Source organism: Quercus lobata, chromosome 2 (assembly GCF_001633185.2).
Source record: "Quercus lobata isolate SW786 chromosome 2, ValleyOak3.0 Primary Assembly, whole genome shotgun sequence".
NCBI classification, from domain to species: Eukaryota; Viridiplantae; Streptophyta; class Magnoliopsida; order Fagales; family Fagaceae; genus Quercus; species Quercus lobata.
The window spans coordinates 33892919-33914210 of NC_044905.1; the positions used below are offsets into that span (position 1 = coordinate 33892919).

At 33.9% G+C, this 21292-nt stretch overlaps 1 protein-coding gene across 1 annotated transcript; it reads left to right on the forward strand.

Annotated features, from left to right (window-relative positions):
• The first annotated feature begins 4520 nt into the window (after positions 1-4520).
• LOC115975405 lies at positions 4521-19552 on the forward strand. The gene is made up of 7 exons (XM_031096167.1): positions 4521-5103; positions 6506-7291; positions 15681-16036; positions 16934-17145; positions 18332-18588; positions 18683-18861; positions 19030-19552. Exons 1-7 carry the CDS (start codon positions 4827-4829, stop codon positions 19111-19113), a joined length of 2151 nt encoding a protein of 716 aa, XP_030952027.1. The 5' UTR covers positions 4521-4826; the 3' UTR covers positions 19114-19552.
• Positions 19553-21292: the final 1740 nt, after the last annotated feature.

The following is a 21292-nucleotide window of genomic DNA, read 5'->3' on the forward strand; positions in this document are numbered from 1 at the left end:
GATACAGGTACCAATGATGTGTTGGACCTGAAAAAGAATTGACAAAAGTCAGAGGAGACCGGGGTGACCGGCTACAAATCCTTCGATGATGAAGTTAGTCTCTTTCTTCAGGAAATCTGAAATTTCAAGATTCTAGGAATATTGTCTAGAATGAACTTACCTTTCTTCACGGGAGTAAAAGTGTTTATATAGGTCGATGTAAGCGGTTATTCATCTCATAACTCCACCTATTATTAAGGAGTCTATAGGATTTGGAGTTAACTCCTGTAACTGCCGTGGGAGTTATATTTCTTGACTTCATTTTCCATAATTGTCGTTGGAAACGATTTGTGACAAAGAGGCTTAATTTCCTTTGTTAAAGTGTAGAGCTCATTCGTCCAAATGCTTTTAAGGACGGATGAGCTTTTAAGGAAGCCTTGGACGAACACTACATGCTCTTGGTTCGCATTTGTTGGTCTTTCCTTGGATTGCCCTAATGGATGAGTATGGAGTTTATTTTCTGACACCATCAATATATAAGTTTATATTTTATGCATAATTTTAAATAATTTATTGATGACATAGCTATTGATATTTAATTTTCTAGAAATTTTGCAAGTATGAAGGATATAAGAAGAAGATATAATTCAATTGTGGATTTATCAAAATTCGCCTCTAATAAAAAGATATTGAGTAAGGTTGTAACCTTAGACTATAATTAATTTTGTATCTAAACTTTATCCTTTCAAATTTATGGGGTCTATTCCATGTGATTGTTCCTGTCATCCGGCCAAGAAAACATTAATTAGTTTTTAGTAAAAATAGGTTTGAATCTCAAATATTTTATTCGAAATGGGTTGGGTTGGACAGTTTTAGGTTCAATCTTGGCCAGTGCATGCTAGAAACTGGTAAAACTAAAATGGGTTTTGATGCTTACTTGGTCTTTGATGGGTTAGCTCTACTCGATATGATTATGACATTATAATATTTGGCAAAAATCCAAAACTGACCCTCTAACTTTCAGCATTTTTTTATTTCAGTCCCCTAACTTTTAGTTTTATTATTTCAGTCCTTTAACTTTCAATTTTTGTCAATGTGGTATTCCGTTAGAGCTCAGTTAGCTACTGCCGTTAAGAATGCTGAAACAACGCCATTTTGGCTTTCTTTTTCTTTTTTAATTTTTTTTTAATTTTTTAAAATTTAAAATTTTTATTTTTAATTTCAGAATTAACAGAAAATAAAAAAAATCTAAAAAAAAAACATTTAAGGGGAATGACGTCGTCGTTCCCCTTCCCCTGAAATCAAAACAAAGAACACGACACCCAAACCCTAACTGAGAAAATTTGGGGAAAACTGAAAGTTGGTCGATTTGAGAGAAAGGGACTGAGTCTGTTTGAGAGAGAGAGAGAGAGAGACTGAATCGGTTTGAGAAAGAGATCGAGATGAAGGTGGAGTTCTGATAAAGACCGATTTGTAGAGATTGAGAGATTGAGACCGAGATATTGAGATTGAGACTGATTTGGAGGCAATGGGTATTCAGCTTTAGCCTAAATATTTGTTTTGTATTCATAGTTAAAAGATCAGGTATTAAAACTTACATTTATAGGAGCATCAAACGTTGAAAAATTCATAGCTAGGATATGGTTTTGTTTAGTTGAGTTGTGTGGTGTTATTTTTAGCTCACAGGAAGCAGTGCAGGAGGTGGCTTTGGAAAAAACGACGACCTTCTCGATGTAGATTGGTCTATCTCGGTCTCAGTCTCTCTATCTCTCTCTACAAATCGGTCTTCATCTCGGTCTCTCTCTCTCTCTCTCTCTCTCTCTCTCTCTCTCAAATCAACCCATTAACCCCAAATTTACACAATTAGAGATTTGAGTATCATACCATCGTGTTCTTTGTTTTGATTTCAGGGAAAGGGGAACGACCCCTTAATTTCATATATATATATATATATATTTTTTTTTTTTCAGATTTTTCTTATTTTCTTTTAATTCTGAAATTTAAAAAAAAAGAGGCTAAAATGGCGTTGTTTCAGCACCTTTAATAGCAACAGCTAACTGAGCTCTAACGAAATGCTACATTGACAAAAATTGAAAATTAGAGGACTGAAATGACAAAACTGAAAGTTAGAGGACTGAAATGAAAAATGCTGAAAGTTAGAGGGGCAGTTTTGGATTTTTGCCTAATTTTTTCCACAAATTGTTGGCCTTTGGGCTTTGGACAAACCCAAGTTTGCACTCCTGAGTGTAGCCCATTAAGGATAAACCTGAACCCTAAGGTATTAGACTTATAGTGTGCTATTCTTTTAACTGGGTATAAAAAGAATGCACACATTAATTTAGTTTCGATCATAATGTAGAGTAGAAAGTGAGTGGATCGATGACGACCAGAATTTTATTGGACCATGAATTTTTAAACAAGTTGAGACTGATAGTATGGTGGGTCAAACTCAAATGTTTGAATCATTTGTTTACTCTTTACGCCAACAGGTCATGATGGAAGACCATTGCCATGCGGATAACAAATACATAATATATATTTATATATATTGTGAAGAGATCAACATGCGATCTATCGAATCATAGTTCTTTAGTGAATGATGATACAAATTTCTTTTAAACATTATGAATATAGTTCAGTGGTGGCCCTTCAAGAAAAATCATTCTATAGCTCCAGTGAAGAAAGAGTGAATTTTTAAGACACATAGAACCTCAAGAGAGCCATTATCCTTTGTAGCTATCTGGTGTAGTATCATGTAACCACCTGGAGTCAAGACGAGATCATGAGAACTAAGTATTAAAATTTAGAAGTTTTTAATTTTTTAATTTTTTATTACAATAGGTATAGACACATCTCTCCTTCTTCTTTCCTTTTTATTTTTTCTTTTTTTCCCTCCCAGAACTTATGTGTCATATTGTAATTGGTGCATAAATAAAAATGATGTCAAGTATACATCCATATAAGAGTTATATTGCTCAAATCACAATTTATCATTTTAACATATTGATAAGACTATTTTGATTAAAGTTGTGTTGAAGATTAAGATGACATATAATTCAAAAGAAGAAGATGAAGAAAAAATATAAAGCGTTTATATCATTGGGATTCTAAACTTCTTAGGTAACTTTACAATTTCTAATATCCTATGGAGGGATAAGAACTGAGATCAATGGATGAAAACCAAGTTTGAATGGAAAGTGTTTGGGACATTCAACAAGATAGTCATGTTAGCCACATAAAATGATTATTGCATAAGTAGTATATCAATTAAAAAGAGAATTAATTGGAGTGATACGCCAAAAATATAATTTCAATTAATGACATTCAACGAGATAGTCATGTTAGCCACATAAAATGATCCTTGCATAAGTAGCATAACGATTAAAATGAGAGTTAGTTGGAGTGATACGCCTAAAATATAATTTCAATTAATGACATTTCCTACCACTTTTTGTGGATGATTGGTGGACTCAAGGGAATTTGATTGGGTGTGGGTCAAATCACAAGAATAATGATTTCCAAGGACTTTAGAATAAGAGAAATTCAAGAACACCATACCAACATAAATATAGACTAAACCTCAAGGGAACTGTATGCATTTTTTTAGTTGAAAAAAATCCATAATTCCTACACTGTTTGCTGACTTAAGCTCCAGAGCTTTCTTGATTGTCCTTTAGGGCATCGCCAAGAAGTAACAGGATGATCCATCTATGCTCACAGGAATCGTGAGAAAGAAAAAGTTCAATCCTGGTGCTCAAATCCTTCATCATCTCTTCTAGGCAAAGGTTCTCTTAATCAAAGAAAACCCCACCACCCACATGCTATTCATCCATCTTTTTACCATGTCATCAACGTTTAGATAAAGGTTAATTATCACCAATTTAGTACATATGTAAATTGTTAATGATGTGATGAGATCCAATTATTTGTTTAAAAATAAATGGTAAATTTTTGAAATTTTATGAGAGGTTTCTAAAAAGTAAAAACTTTAAAGTGTTACAAAGACTTTCAAAAAATTGTCCAATTTGCTACTTAAATACAAAGGAAACTTAAAACCGCTTGAAAGTTCCACACACCTCAAAATTGTTTGCTTCCTTCCAACAACATATTTTGACTACACAAATCTCATAATGATTATATATTATGATAATCATACGTGTAAACATGGTTTTTATGTTGCCAACCGTATATATATAGCAGCTAGAGTTGGGGAAGAGAGCAAAAAATAAGGAAAAAAAATAGTAGAATTTTTAAAATGCTTTAAGTGATGGGTTTTTTTTTTAGATTGAGGAGGGAGTGAAGTAAAGTGGGATAAAAATAAATTAATTTTATATTAAATCTACTCTCTTCTACTCTTTTTCTCACTGTTCAAACAGTTAGAAAAACAAAATTGGATAATTTTGAGAAAATTTCGATGATAAATGAGGTGTAATCTAAATGAGATTAGTTATCACTAAAATCCGGGTCAGGGTCGGGTAAAAGGGTAGGTTTGTAATAATGAATGGCTGGTCTACTTGCCTAGAATGGTTGGTACCATGGATGAAAAACAAAAACAAGACAGGACCGTCAAAATCTCCTCTCCTCCATCGCCGCCCTTTCCCTCTTCTTCAAAATTAATTAATAATTTTTATATTTTGCTTTTAGAAAACAGAAAACAGTAAACTCCATTTCCAATTGAGGAAACAAAAGATCTATATATATATATATATATATATCACTTCTTCACACTCACTCTTCCCCCCCCAAAACCAAATAAAGGAAAGAGAGAGCGAGAGAGTATTACAAAATCTGGCGCGCTCTTTCTCTCTCTTTTGGAATCAGTACAGTACAGTACAATGCTAGAATGAATGGCTCAGTACAGGCAATCAGGAGGAGGAGCGGACAGGTTCCCCAATCCACGTGGCGGCCATTCACCTTCATCGTCCAACGGCGGCGCCGGCGATCACGTCTCCATCGGGGTTCGCTCCACGCCGCTCCACCACAATAAACCGTCTCGGGCTCGCCGTTCCGGTCGCTCCGACAAGTTCCGCCGTCGCGTCTCCGTGTGCGGCGTCGTTTTGATCCTCTCGCTCGTTCTCCTCCTCACCGTCTTGGCCTACTACTACCTTTCCAGAGACACCAAAGGTCCCTTTCACTCCTCATTTTGCATTTTTGATTTCAATCGTTTTCTCTATAGCACAGTTCATGTTCTTTAGGTTTAAATTACTGTTGCTGTAAAATGACTTCATAGTATAAGTTAAAATTGTGCTAATCTTGCCGTTAGATCGCATTTTCTCTTCATGATGTCATTTACTATTCAATCACGAATTTTGTATATTTTAAAATTATAAAAGATTGAAGATTTGAACATTTTGCAGATTCGAGTTTGTTTGTGTAGTGCGTCTGCGTCCGCGTTTTGGGCGTTTTTTTTTTTTTTTTAGTCCAGCGCCTGCTGCACTGTTCATGGAGCATGAACAGTGCAATCAGGCATATGAACAGTAACTTTTTGGTGAACAGTAATTTTATTTACTTATTTTTGTTGTTTTCCGTTTTTAGCAAAATAAGCTGTATCCAAATGCATACAAAATGGTTCTTAATCTCTGATCATTTTGATAATTGATGAGCACATTACATCTATTAACTACACTGTGCTTGGTAAAATATTTAATTAATGAAGAGATATCGGGTGCCATCACGAGACAATATTACTACCATTGTAATTGTTGCTACCATCACCATTTTTATTATCACAACCAACTCGCTGCCACCAGCACAACCACTGTTATCACTAACATTATAAATGTCACAGCTAGATCCCTCTGCAATCACCCGTTGCTGCCGACATTAACCCCTGGTCACTTGTTGTTGTCATTTCCAAACCTGTAAATGCCCAATAATCTCTAGCTAATATGGTACTGCCTTCTCTCACAACAATGGGACAGAGGGTGGGGTTACTGAATTCACCAACATTACTGTATATTTGGTTGCTGCCAGCACCTTTGCTACTGAATAACTAAAGCAGAAAGAAGAAATTGTATCAGTGGGAAAAATCTTTTAGTTATTGTCTTTTTTATATGGAAGCAAGTTTTGAAGAGTCTATTAATTTCAGTGCATAATAATCAAATAATTCATAAATCCTTTAACTTATTTTCTTTTCAACCGCCAATGAGTTATAGCTCAATTGATGTTTCTTTTTCCTATAGTAATGGGATGGAGGGTGGGGTCGTGGGTTCAAGAGCCATTGGGTGTGTGTGTAACTTACCAGTCAAAAGGGAAAAAAAAAACCCCTATTTTCTTCTCAACCAACAATTGGAGTGGTAGGGAATTTGATGTAGTCAAACCCTAATTTGTTTGTAATTTTTCCATTTATGTTTGGGTGATGAACGTGCTTTCCCGAGCCCCAATACTCAAGAACCTTTTATCATTGTATAATCTTTTTATTTCAAAATATATTATGACAGCTTGATCTATAATCCCTTTCTATACTCTGATTATGGAAGTTGGAGTTTTATCTAAGCATTTTATGACTCTGTATGTGTTTGTGCAGAAATAGATAGTTATCTTGCTGAGAATGATGATTTTCTTAGAAATGTGACACGGACACAGAGGAATGAAGTCAAGTTTGGCCAGGATTCAGGTGGGCATGGTCGAGATTCAAGGTATTGGGATAGAGATGATAGAAGAAGGGATGAAGATTATAATGAAGATGTGGTGGAGCATTCTAGCATGGACTCAAATGATGAAACTCATAAGGGTGATGATCTGATGAGAATGAAGAATAGCAACAAGAAGTCTTCTATTGATGATTCTGTCAAGGGTTCAGATCGGAGAGGCATTGGATTGTACAATGAAGCTGGGCGTAATGAGTTGAAAATTTATGAAGCACAATATGAGGCCTCTTTGGAGAATGTGGGGAAATTGTCTACGGAAAATGAAAATAATAATCAGCTATTTGATCCTGAGGATTTGGGAAAGCAGGATGATGTAGCTGAAGCTTTTGATGAGTATGATGACGGTTTTGATTTTCATGATGCTCAAACGGATGATGACACTGGACATGGGAAAGGGGACTATTTAGATGTAGTAAATTCACACAATGAAGACAGTGGAGACTCTAGGGAGTCCTCTGATTTTCTTAGTGCTGGAAGGAAGCATCAGAATGTGGCTGAGGATTTGGATGAAACCTTTACCAATCCACATGAGGATTCTTCTTTAAACTCCCGAAATATTGATAAATCCAAGACAAATTCCAGACATGTTAATTTCGTTGAAAAGCAATCTACCAGGACACGTTCAGGTTCAAAAAGAAAACCAAAGCACCGCAAGTTCTCTGGTAAAATTTCTGTTTTTTCTTATGAAAATTGTCTGGGTACATGTTAATATTTCTTTTTTTGACTCACTGAAAATTTAATTAGTTTGTGCCAACAAAAATTATAACTTGCATGTGGTTTTAAAATAAGAGATCATTTTGACACCTAACTGCTAGTTGGTGCAGACATTTCAATCCAAAGGATACTTTATACCTGTAAATTCTTCTCATTTTAAGCTTACATTTTTTTTGGAATCTTCTTGCAAACAAATGACATTGATGATGAATAGGATACCTATGACACCAACTGCGCTTGTAACTGATAGCTGATACTTGGTTTTGGATACTCTTCTTCAGACTTCAATTCCAAATATAATTAGAGAGATCCAGTCCTAATCCAATTGTATAAATCATGACACCTAAAGCTATTTTTACCACTTCTTGTACATAACATCTAGTGAATGAACCCGATGGCCTTTTTTTGAACCTTCTCTTTATCCTCCCTGCTGTGAATCCTCCTATGGTCAAATGCAGTGCCAGCAGCTGGTGCTGAGGTGGCATGTGTAGTTTCCTGGCTGGGTTTGATGTATTGGATGTACCCCATTGTTCTAACCTGAAGATGGAATCAAAACTGTTGGATTCCTCTCCCTTTTTCTCCTCTTTGAAATCCATTGTAAGAGTTTTCCCTGGAGTTGCAGTCCAAACAAAAAGCGCTACCTTTGTTGGTGCCTTCACTTTCCAAATAGCATTCCTAGGAAAATCTGAACTAGAAGCCCCTCCTGACACCTTATAGAACTAAGGAATTGTGACAATACCATTTTATGTAACACTTATTATTTGTCCCAATCTGTATCCAAACTAAATACAGCATATCAAATAAGTTGTTAACGGATTCCAACTCCTAATATTGAACTGGGCTCTCACTAATTTGGGTTCCAATTTACTACACCACCTAATATCTCCATAGGTTAGACACTAGCAAATTTATTTTCAGCTAGCTGAAAAGATTCTGGAAATAATAACTTTGATGGTTCATTCACTCTATCAAGAGCCTTGTAGTTCAATTGGTTGGCACCTATTTGTGTTTCCAACAAAAACATTTAGGGCATGTTTGGTAAACTGTAATAGGCATAGTAATGTAATAGTGATTTCTATGGTTAAACTATTTAGTAGTTTGGTTATATTTTTGGTTATGTTTTTATTAGAGGGAATAGTCATTTTTATGAATAGCTATACTTTAAATGGGTTGTAATAGCTATTTATTAGTAGGAGTAATAATTTCTAAGATGAATATATTTCCAAATAAAAAAAAATTTCCATATACACATAACAATTATGAAAATAAAAATCATCAAAAAATAATTCATTTCTCTAATTGTATGAGTAAGATATTTCCTAAAATACATCTTAAGTTTTATTCTAATGTTACAAATCACAACCAAATTTATGAATATGTTTAGTTATTCCATTATGGGTACGTTTGGTACACTGAATGTTGATTGCATTAGGAATAATAATCTTTATTATTAGGAATGGAAGACATTGTAATGAAATAACTATTACCATCCATAAGTTTGGTTATTATATATGGAAAACTTGTAAAAGATGATGTATAAGGAAACTTTATATTTTTGGAAATATATTAATTTTAAAACCTATTATATGCACTAAGGAATAACTATTACATCTATTTTAAAGAGGAATAGCTATTCTTCGATTTAAAGAATAGTTATTCCAATGTAATAATTAATCCATGTAATAAATATGCAACCAAATGACCGAATTGTTATTACACATGAATAACTATTCCATTACAGGAGCTATTATTTTATTATTTTCCACTTATTTATTTTGACATTCTCATTTCAGTTACACTCATTTTATGGATGTATTACTTTTTAACTGTTCAACATTCTATACTATACAACATAGTTGGTCATAATAAAAATAAAAAATAAAAAAGATAGTAGAAGTAATAAAAAAGGACATGCTAAATAGGGAAGTAATATAGAGTATGGCTTTAGATAGAATAGAATGGATGAGAAGACCCACAAAAGAAAAGAATGGATGAAAAGAATACAGGAGAAGAATACATGTGATAGACCTTAACGAATTTGTTGAGGATCCATAGCTGACCCCAAAAATTTGGGACTAAGGATTTGTTGCCATTGTTGTTGTTGTTGTTTTATTTTTTATTTTATAACAAAGCCAGTATTAAAACTAAAGATTACAAGTACAAAGGGGATAAAACGGAGTATACTAGCTGTAAAACATTAATATCTAGGCAGCTAAGAGCACCCACATCAGTGGGTGCATAATAGAAAAAATGTAAAATTTACACACATTTTCCAAAAATTGATCCACATTGGGTTGTCTATTGTTGTGTAAATATAGAAATGAGCTGCAGTAACTGTGTAAGTATACACAGTTACTGTAGCTGTGTATTTCTATATTTTAATATTTGTTTACTCCACCTGATGGTTTCTCTCTCCCCCCTCACTCTCTTCTTCCTCTTTCTTCTTCTTACTCATTTGCTTACAAAAATGGCAAAGCAGCAAGCAGGTCAGTATAGTCAGTCACTGAAACCACCATCACCACCGGGCCTCCCAATAGTTGGTCACCTTCACCTCCTCACTGACATGCCCCCATTGAAACAACACGTCAAGTTTCCTCTGAACAGAAATATGAAAAAATAGTATATATTCTACAGAGAGAACAAATATAACCATCAATCAACCTGTAAAGTTTATGAATTCAATTGCCCCATCTATAATTTGACATATCTAAAGCATTGCTTAAACGTATATAAGAAAGAATCAAGAGGTTCATGAGGTAAATCTTTTTATTATCCATCTCTAACCTCCTCATCTTTATCATTCAAAAAAGAAAAACCCATGTCAGATATTGTTAAATCATAAAAAATGAGGCTTTGTAGCAAATAATCAAATGAGTTTACCTTCAAAATTTGGGGGTTTGATCAAAGTTGGATTGTTGTCATCAGTAATAACCATTTTGCTTGATTATCTGAAAGAAAGAAAAAATCACACCAACCCCACTAGCCTTAAGACAAGATCAAAAGCTTCAAAGAGAGTTTGCTGGGTAGTTTGTTGTGATTTTGGTGAGGCGTTCGGGTTAAGGAAGATAGAGACTGTGATTTTGGTGGGTAGTTTGCTATGATTTGTGGTTTACAAATTTGGTAAAGCTGAGAGATTATTTGAGAGTATTATAAAAAATTGATAAAGAAATACTATTTTAATGAAATGGAGTGTAAAATAGATAAATTAATATGGGTGTTTTGAAAAGTAATTTGTGTAAAATAGAAAAAGTAGGTCCCTATGCTAAAATAGATAGAAATGCTCTAAGGGTATAAAGAGCTATGTAGCATGGATACGGACATGATACATAGTACAACGACATGGCATTTCTTGAAAAACTAGGATATGGCACGTCTAGAATATGACAATTAATTAATTAATATATATTTATTTTTAGGTATATATATTTTATATTTGGACATAATTTATGTTTATTTTGGATTTAAAAAATAAGTAACAACAATGAAATGTTTAGATATCTAAAATTAATTTAAAGGCAATAAAATAATTTTTAAAGTACGAACAACGAGTTCAAATAAACTATACACCCAACAAAAGAGTTTTTATAAACAACATTCAGCATCAAACTAAAAACCAAAAATAGAAGACAAGTCTTCAAGATGATCCCACAAAGACAGCATCATCATCTTCAGTATTGTCATCACAAATACTACTACTACCATTATAAAAAATAGCACTCTCTGTTCTTGATTGTTTGAACCCTTGTACACTCCCTGTGTACTAGGGTGTTCCATTTTTTGAGATCAATAAACTTTTACTTATCAAAAAAATAAAAAATAGCACTCTCTAGCTCCGGCTCATCTAATGAAAGATTTGCCATCCCAAGCAATCCAACTCCTCCAAATGGCTCATCCCATGAATAACCTCACGAATCACCTCCAATGTCCCACTTCTAAGATTTTCCTTTATCATAATCTTTCCTCTTCCTTGAAAGAAGTCAAAGATTAGTATGAACAAATACTAAATCTTCAGCACGTTTAGGAGCAATTTTGTTCCTCTTCATTGAATGAAAAAAGTTGTATGTACTCCAATTCCTCTAAGCACATGATGGTGAACAAGGTTGTCCAGCAAACTTTACAGCTAAAACTTGAAGCATTGGTAACGAGAACCCATGGACATTCCACCAAAGCAATGCATCTAAGTTCCACCTTTCCTACATGCAATCACTATCAGAGCTCACATGTCCTTAAAAATAAACCAAACTCTATATGCACCTTCCATCTTCAATATTTGGAAAGAATCTTCTTAAACACTCTTGTTTATCTCCTCAAAAATTTCTTTATCCTGATGTGGAGGGACACGATCTTTTGCCCCACTAATCCATTGATTAGTATAGTACCTAGTTAATATTAAATAAATATGTTACAATATTAATAATGAGTTCATTTATTTCAAAAGGAAGAAAACTTACTTAGGATTCATGGAGTGAGCAAGGCAATGAAGTGGTGCGCAATTTTTGGTCCATTGAGCGATGAGTATATCATTTATCATAGTATAAAATGGCACAATCTCCTCTTGGTGCTTGCCTTCAAATTGGTATATTTCTGCCTTCACCTTTTTTATCATTGCATCCCACATATCATACACCTTATGAAGAATAGGCTTATCTGTGTTAGCTGTACAAAGCAAGCCATAAATAGGTCACATGAATCGAAGAATATAGTCAACCTTGTCCCACCACAATTCATTTGAAACCAATTCTCTCACAGTTGCCGCTTTTCCAACGTCATCTTCTCTATAAGCCGACCATTGCTCACAAATGACCATGTTTTGAAGGCTTCTTCTTATGAGTGAAATCTCTTAAGCATGACCAACGTTGAAGCAAATCATGTTTCAGCAACAAGAAGTAATTACAAAGGGAAAAATTCATTAAACATCGCCAATATCATGGAGTGATTCTTGATGAAAATACGTATGAAAGATGCATCTTCAGCAATTTTTGTAATACAATACTCTTCTTGACAGAAATATTCTATAAAATCACACATATTCTAGGGTTGACTCTCATCCAAAGGACATCCAATACTTTCTGTGAAAACAATTTTAACCTCTCAATATTCAGCCCGAACCCTTCTAAAGTTCTATTCCTCTCCCTTTATATATGCTACGTCAAACACAATGGAGCTATCATCCATACCCTATTCTTAAAAGAAAGATGTCTGACAATAACATTTGAGAACTCCTCACTACTCTAGGCATCACCCATTTCACACCAAAAGCCACAAATATGAATTTTTTCAACTGCCTTAGTATTGTATAATGCAAAAGAAAATGATCAATGTTCTCTTCTTCTTGCCAAAAACTAAGTCTTCTACCATTCCCGATGATATAACTAATATATCTAGAAAAGATTGCATCCAACTCTAATCGCCTTCAAGATGTCCACTCCATATGTACCATGAGGTGAATTCATAGACCAACTCTCTCCCTACTTCCCCATATTTCACTACTAATAAGCATTTCCACTAGTGGACTAGTGGTCATCTTTTTAAATAAACCTCTAATAAACTATCATTTATCCTAAAAGCTTGAGTTGATAAGAAATGGTGAATTTAATCACTTAACTATTATTATAATACTCCCCTCAAGTGTGAGCCAAGACTCCTTAAAAAGTAGGTCCTGACAATATTTAACTGTTAATGGGAGGTAGAGTAGAGATAGGGTTCCTACTTAAGATCGCCTACTCTAGTATTATGGTAACTTATTGCTAAAAAAGCTTAATCTGATAGGATATTGTGAATATAATTATTAAAAAAAAAGGGAAATTGTGAATATAATCACTTAACCATTATTATAACAACCTCGATAATCATTTCCTTGACAATACATGGTTGAAATACTCAAATTTTTGATACCTAATCCACTTGCACTTATAGGCGAGCAGTTAAATCTTTTTCTTCAATCTCTTATGCATATGGCTAAGGTTTAGATAATGACATAGGCATATATATTTTGAGGAAATTACATAATTCCCTTTATAATTTGGGGATGGTTTCAAATTAACCCTAGTTTTAAAAAAGTTTCCATTAAAACTGTAAAAATTTTAAATTTTTTTTAATTCACCCCTCAAAGAGTTGTCATTTAAAAGTAATGAAAAATCTAGTAAATTGCACTTTAGACTTATCTGAGCACTAAAAAATCCATCATATAAATACCAAGTGGTATTTTAATGCAAAAAAGCTCACAAAACGATAGCATCCTCATTAAACTTCATTTTGTAAGGTTTTTATTTTTTGTGATTTTCATGGAAGGATTTTTTTTTGTTTAGGTATGTTCTAGTCACAATTTATGTTACTTTTAGTTAATAGTGATTAATTGGGGGAACAAATTGAAACAATGGATAAAGTTGATGGTTTCAATAAAAAAAAATTTTAAATTTTGGGTTTAATTTGAAATTGCCCCAAACTATAGGGTGGATTATGTAATTTGACTAAGATTTAAGGTTCTTTGGACCAAAATCTGGCTTGCTTGTGATGCTTTGTTGGGTGCAAACAAGTCTAACCTGCCTGAGATTGTTGCTTGGCAGCATTATGATGTATTGTAGGTTAATAACCTTAATGGACATAATAATGTCTAAAACTCACCACATATCCTCTCTAGGTACCTTATCATATGCTTTCTCTAGGTCAATAAAAACCATATGGAGATCTTTACGGGCTTGTCTATATTTTTCATTTGATGTCTAAGTAAGAAAGTAGCTTCCATGTTAGATTGCCTTGACACAAAACCAAAATGATTCTTCGATATTGTTGTTTCAAGTCTTAACCCATTTTTAATCACCCTCACTTAAATTTTCATAGTGTGGCTCAAAATCTTAATTCCATAGTAACTTGTACAGTTTTGAATATGCCCCTTTTTCTTGTAAATTGGTATTAGAGTGCTTCTTCTCCACTCAATAGGTATTACAATGTTTCTCCTCATGCTAATTTAAAAAAAAGTGACAAGAACTTATCAAAATAAGAAAAAAAGTAACAAGTAATTCTAACACTCCTTGTTAAGTTGGAGCATACAAATCAAACATGCCTAGCTTGAAAGACGATTGTTGAAAAAAGGCGGGAGCAAATGACTTCATGAGAATATTAGTTGCCTAACTGGTCATTTGAATGGATAAAGGTAGTGATAGTTTGTTTCTTCATCAATAAGATGCAACAATATGATTAAAGAATTTGGTCTCTGTAGTGAGTTTATTATTTTGTTGGTGGCAATGGGTTGGGAAACATAATTCAAATATCTGGAATTTGGTCCCAGACAGTTTGATGTGGATCATTTGAACGGAATAGAATCATAACTCCTTTGAGGATACTGAGAAATCGTTGGTTTAGTTGCAAGATTTGTGCCAATAGACTCTCTTTGATTGGTCTCAGTGTTGGGGCCTCTTGGATTGTTCTTCTATCATAGAGTTCCTTTCTTCTCCTAGAATAGTCTCTTGATTTCTATGTTTCTTTGCTTTATTTTGTCTTTTCTTTATTCACCATCATGAACACCCTATATTCTTCTTTCTTTTTCTTCATAATAATATTACTCTTACTGCCTATAAAAAAAAAAAAAAACAATAAAATTAAATAATAGAAAAATGAAGGATAGATAATCTAGGAGTCAAGCACCTAGGCTTGATTGGACTCATCACCAAGTAATAAAGAACAAATCTAGGAGTTAGCACTTGGGGTTGGTTGAAGTTAGCATCAGAACATTTGAAAAATTCCAAGAAAAACTTTCATTAATCAATTATACTGTAAAGTGTAAACTGTCTCCATAGAAGTACAATAATGTGTTTGTATAAACTACTAGGACAAAACTGTAGTTGTAATTCTAATTGACTTTGGAAACCTAATTCTAAATTACTTGGGAAAGCCTAATTATCAAATTACAAAAATACCCTTAGTGTGGGAAATTAAATAAAAATACTAATAATCAATTTAACTAATAAGACCTGAAATGAAAATTTAATTGGTCAATAAAAATACAATTTCATTCAAAATTAAATAAAACTAATTTAAAATAAAATTTTCTTCACACTTCTCACTTCAATTTATGGCATGATTTTAAGAATACCCTTATGCTAATGTAAAATAACATGCTAATATAAAAAAATAACAAGTAACTCTAACATGGTCCACAATATGTGCTTGGGACTTGGGAGGTACTTATATATAAAAAAAAAAGTGCTTGGGAGGTTCTTGAAATATTAAAGGCAAAATGTGTTGTGTAAATTTTGGTAATAATTTACGTTTTTGGTTGTTCACTAGCTTTGAAATGTTCTTGTTACTTGACTGAAATGTTATATATAAATATTTCAGGTTCCTCTTGTGAGATGAAGTTCGTAAACTCTACTGCTCAGCTTGTGGAGCCTTTAGAAAGTCGAAAGTTTGCAAGATTTACCTTGCAGTACACAGAAGTAGAGGAGAAGCCTGATGGACAAGAGCAATGGGAGCCCAGGTTTGCTGGACATCAGAGTTTGGAAGAAAGGGAAAATTCATTTTTGGCACGTGATCAGAAAATAAATTGTGGCTTTGTTAAAGGTCCCAAAGGATCCCCAAGTACAGGGTTTGACTTGGCAGAAGATGATGCAAATTACATCAGTACATGCCACATTGCTGTAAGTTCTTGCATTTTTGGAAATTCAGATCGCTTGAGGACGCCAACTGGTAAAACGGTAAAGGATTTATTCTAGAGTTTTATGCTTATTCCTATACTTTCTCTATGCCATTATTTTTTGTTTCTTTTGACCTGTTGAGTTTTCATATAATCTTCTTGGAACAATTGCACTTTGAACAGCACATAAAAACTTAGTGACAAATCTTAATCAAAATTCATGCACATTGGCCAAACGTGCCGTCCATCCTCAGAAAATTTTGTAATTCTTGAGACATAAGCCTATATTAATATGAGAAAAATTATACCTACCTCCTGCAAACTTAGAGAACATAAACTTAGTCGGCCTCAAATCAATTGTATATGGTCCCTGGAAAGCGCCAAATCAAGTAGACTTCTTAGATTCATATGTTTGCCTTTCACAGTTATTAAAAATAAGAAAGCAAAAAAATGTTTGCTTTTTACCCAAACCTCATGTTCTCTGCAACTTCATCATCTCATGTGCCGTAGGCCTTAGGGAGCCTATAGATGCCACCATGCTACCATTCCTTCATCATCACCTCTCCCAAACCTAGGAAAAGTGGGAACTTTGTGCATTGGGTGCAACAGTTTTTTGGAAGAGGAAAAACTTAGGGATTGTCTAGTGTTACCCTTTTAATACTCATTATATAATGATATGCACCTCAGGGTTAGCAGGAACTCAAATAATACAAAAACTAGAAATTCACATTGACGCAAATTAAGACCAAATGGTGCAGAATTCTTTTTCCACTTTTATGAATTAATCTGGATATTTGATATGATAACGAAATGGAATTATGTAAGGTTACAGTGATTGAGTTAGTATGGTCATTTTGAATACCAATGTTATCTTGAATCTCTTCTGTATCTGTGGTCTGAATCTTTATAAAGTGTGGTTTGAGCTTGTCAATGGCATCTCACTTTGTCTTTATTACAGGTGACTCGATTGTCAAGGAAAAATGTATGCTTTGTTATGTTCATGGATGAAGTTACTTTGAACACACTTTCTTCAGAAGGTCAAGTGCCAGATAGAATGGGTTTTATTGGCTTATGGAAGGTTGTGGTGGTGAAGAATCTACCTTATTCTGATATGCGAAGAGTGGGCAAAATACCTAAATTATTGCCACATCGGCTTTTTCCTTCTGCAAGGTGAGAACGAGACTTGTTAGACTGCTCAAGTGTGCATCTTGCGATGCAGTTAATAATAAAACGCTGTAGCCCCTAGCAGTGTAACTGAACTAATTTGGGTGTGTTCATATATATATATATATATATATAGACACACACACATACGCACTGAAATATATTCTTAGTTCATATGAATAGAATTTATTTCCACTAGCCATCATATTTTAGTGAAGGATCTTAGAATTTGGTTTCAATTTTTTTCTGTTTACAAAATTACCTGTGTGGGATTTAATGGTTATTAGCGTGTCTTAATTTTAGCTGGGGAATAAACTTTTATTTATAAATTAAATGCACAAAAGGCTTAGGTTACACTCAAAATTGTCTCCAATATGCTAATTTGAATATTAAATGAGACTTATTGTAGTAGTAGTCGAACTTGTATCATGAGACTAGCATCATTTAACTGGGTATTCGGTCCAGATCTTTAATGATGCCCTGACTGGGCTTTAGAGTGCTCTTGGTTAATGCTCCCTTCCTCTTTCCTCCACTTATTTATTTATCTATTTTTTGGGGGTTTGTGTTTTGGGGAGAAAGGGGAGGGGGGGGGGGGGGGGGGGGTTGTGGGTGGGGAGGAGTGCATCATTCCACTAGGTTTTTGGCTTATAACTTTAAGCTGCCCTCCCTATTTAATGATTTTAGAAATTTAAAAATAAGGCCTACCGGACATGAATTACCAGTAATTATATAGTTGGTTAAAAGGGTTGTCAGCTTAGGGCAGCCTTCCAAGGTAATCTAATTAAGAAGAAAATATAGATTTTTTTTAATAAAATTTTTATTTATATGTTTATTATAGACTGTTTTTAAGTTCCTTCTGTGCATAAAACAATGATGTCATGTATTTTATTTTTATCTAAGACCTGGCAACCAAAAGAAAAAATTGTTCATGCTACTTGTCTTAGTTACTCCTTTGAAGTTGTCAGTGCTGTCAACATGTTTCTGACTTTAATTTGTTATAAATTAAATTTAAAAAATTTGTCTGCTTCTGTTCATATGGAGCTGATGGTCAAAATACATTTTTAGGGAACTGATTTTACAGTATTTGTTTCTTGTTGGAATAGTCTGTTTGCTGGATAGGTAGCTATTCCATGCAACCAAGTCATGGCTCTTGTGTCTAAATCTAAATCCTCTGTTTTAAAAATACTTTCAGGTATTCAATCTGGCTGGATAGCAAATTACGTCTCCAACTTGACCCTCTTCTTATCTTGGAGTACTTCTTGTGGAGAAAAGGTCATGAATATGCGATTTCTAATCACTATGACCGTCATTGTGTGTGGGAAGAGGTTGCACAGAATAAGAAACTGAACAAGTATAACCATAGTGTCATCGATGAACAATTTGCATTCTATCAGGCTGATGGGCTGAAAAGATTTAATGCCTCAAATCCAAACAAACTTCTCCCTAGCAGTATGTTCAATAAGAAATTTTCATTGTCCAAACTTTATATTAACTTCCTCCTCCAACTTATAACATAATTTGCCTTGTGCTGTGCTGTCTATAGATGTACCTGAAGGATCTTTCATCATTAGAGCACACACTCCAATGTCAAATTTGTTCTCCTGTCTTTGGTTCAATGAAGTTGAACGGTTCACTCCTCGTGATCAACTGAGCTTTGCATATACACACCAAAAGTTGAGAAGGATGAATCCTGACAAACCTTTTTATCTTAATATGTTCAAGGTAAATAATTCTAAGGAATATTATCATGTCAAAGTGAATCGAAACCATAGTGATGGCAGATTGAATTTATATATAAACTGGCTGTTGGGGGGCAAATCAATGTGATGCTAAAAGATTATGGAATTTTTATTTATTTATAACAAGTCTCTTTGGTTCCTTGCATTGCAGGATTGTGAGAGGAGAGCCATAGCTAAGCTGTTTCATCACAGGTTAGAGGAAAAGCATAGTATTCGCAAAAGTGCAACGGAGTGAAATATGTGCTCAGCTTTTTATTGGAAGTTAGATTCTATATGTTGTGTTGGGCAATACACTTCTTGAATGCCTGGTGGGGCAATGCCCTGTAAAGTTCTCAATGTTGCACAAGTGCTGCTTGTGGATGTGATGCATGAAATTTTGTGATTGATGGATGGGAAGATTGTAGCAAATGCATAATCTTTTAGGCAGTTAGCCTTTGTGGTGAGCTCAACATTCTTCAGTTATTTCAACTGGCTATGTCCCCGTCAAAACTGATAAATGCATTCTGTTTTAGTGTCCGCATTGTAATCATTTTTTCCATTATTTTGGATGCAAGCAAAGCACCCAGTATTGGTAGCTATTCTATTTATCTTACCTTCGTAGCACTAGTTTGTTGTTATCTGTAAGAAATTTTGTTGTCAGCTTGTATGATATTTTGGTTATTTTGCGATTTTCATCTTGTTTACCTTCACAATTATAAGTTAGCTTTCAGTTTTTTCCCTTTTAATGTCTCAAAATTCTTTTAATTAACTTTTAAATTTACCTCACCTAAATTACTTTGAAATCACTTACGAGACTTGCAACAAACTGTTTGGTTTATAGTATATCAAACACAATGACAATGTTACCATGTTATTGCAACAGCACCTTTTTAAGGAGGAACATTGTTCAATAAAGGAGAAAGTTAATCCCAATGGCCACAACTGATATTCCCATCATTCAGCATGTTTTCGAGTGACCCCAACATTAATATAAACTGCAAAGGAACCCATAACATGAGAAAGGGAGATTATATCAGCTCCGGACTAGAAACCACAACACATTTATAAGAGATACGTATTTGAAACACTTAAATCAGTAAATCACTAATATTTGCTGCGACATTTTTTTACATTCAGCAGGTGTACAAAATATGTTTTGAGTTCTTTAACTACACTAAATAGGAGTGTCCCTTCTCCTTCAAATCATTACTTCCTCTTTTCCTTATTTCTTGGAGCTAACATCTATCTTTCTTAAGTTATGGAAGCTGTTTTGGCAAAGCTATTATAGTCGCTGCCGCTTCACACTTTGTAGCATGAATTCTTGGAGTTTGATCTATTGCAAATGCCTCATGAATCCATGATTTACTAGGCCAAGAGAGAAGTGCGAATTGCTTGTAACTAAGATAAGTTTCTAATACCTCATTCACTTTATATTTCTCTGCACATCTTCATATGATGCAACTTGATCCATTATTGGCATGGCTTTGATGCTTATATCAACTTGATACATTATCGGCAAATACTCTTGGTCTAACATATTTCTCCATAGTTATTTGTACATGCCATATGGTTTAAATTTCCTATACATGAGAATACTCTTTTCCTTGTTAATTTGGTTTTTATATACATCTTATGATGTCGCTTCCTGCATCTATTGGCATAAATTTAATGTCAAATATATTAACTTGATAAATATATGTTTAGAATTTGACAAATTTATATTCATTTAATCTTGATAAATATGTTTGTTAAGCCTCGCTAAACATATTTCATTATCTTAATTTCATGAGTAGTGTTTATTACACACATCTTATCTCACACAACTGTACACACATTTTTGCACTGAAATCGTGACTTGAAGTCAAGTGTTTGGTGCAAAATGTGTGTGTATATACAGTTGTGTGTGATAAAATGTATGTATTAAGTTTTAGCCTAATTTCACATAAGTTTTAGCCTAATTTACATATGAGAAAATTATTTTTTGTGGCTAACGGGTGGAACCCTGGTCTAGCCGCTAACTTATCAAAACACAACGCATGTCATGGCCGCTAAAAGACTCCAAACAACCATTTAATTTACATCTCTTCATTTTCTGTTATAGTGAATATTAAATATTCTGTATTTGATTTCAAGAGTCTCTCAATGTTTTTTTCCCTTCACAAAATTGGCAGACACCGGCTGGAACAAGCGCTGAAATACTTCGAAATTTTAACCAAGGTGGAACGAGGGAATTCAGTATACCAATCTTATAGATCTTTTTTTTTTGAGAAACTACCAATCTTATAATTGGTATGAAATATTTCGCTTATTCCGATCTAATCAGAACCGAATTAACAACTCTGCAATCAATTTTGAAGTAATATAGACCATAGGAAGCGAAAACTCTCGTTCCACGTGTTTCATACTTTCATGCAATGATGCAAGTTGTGATAAAT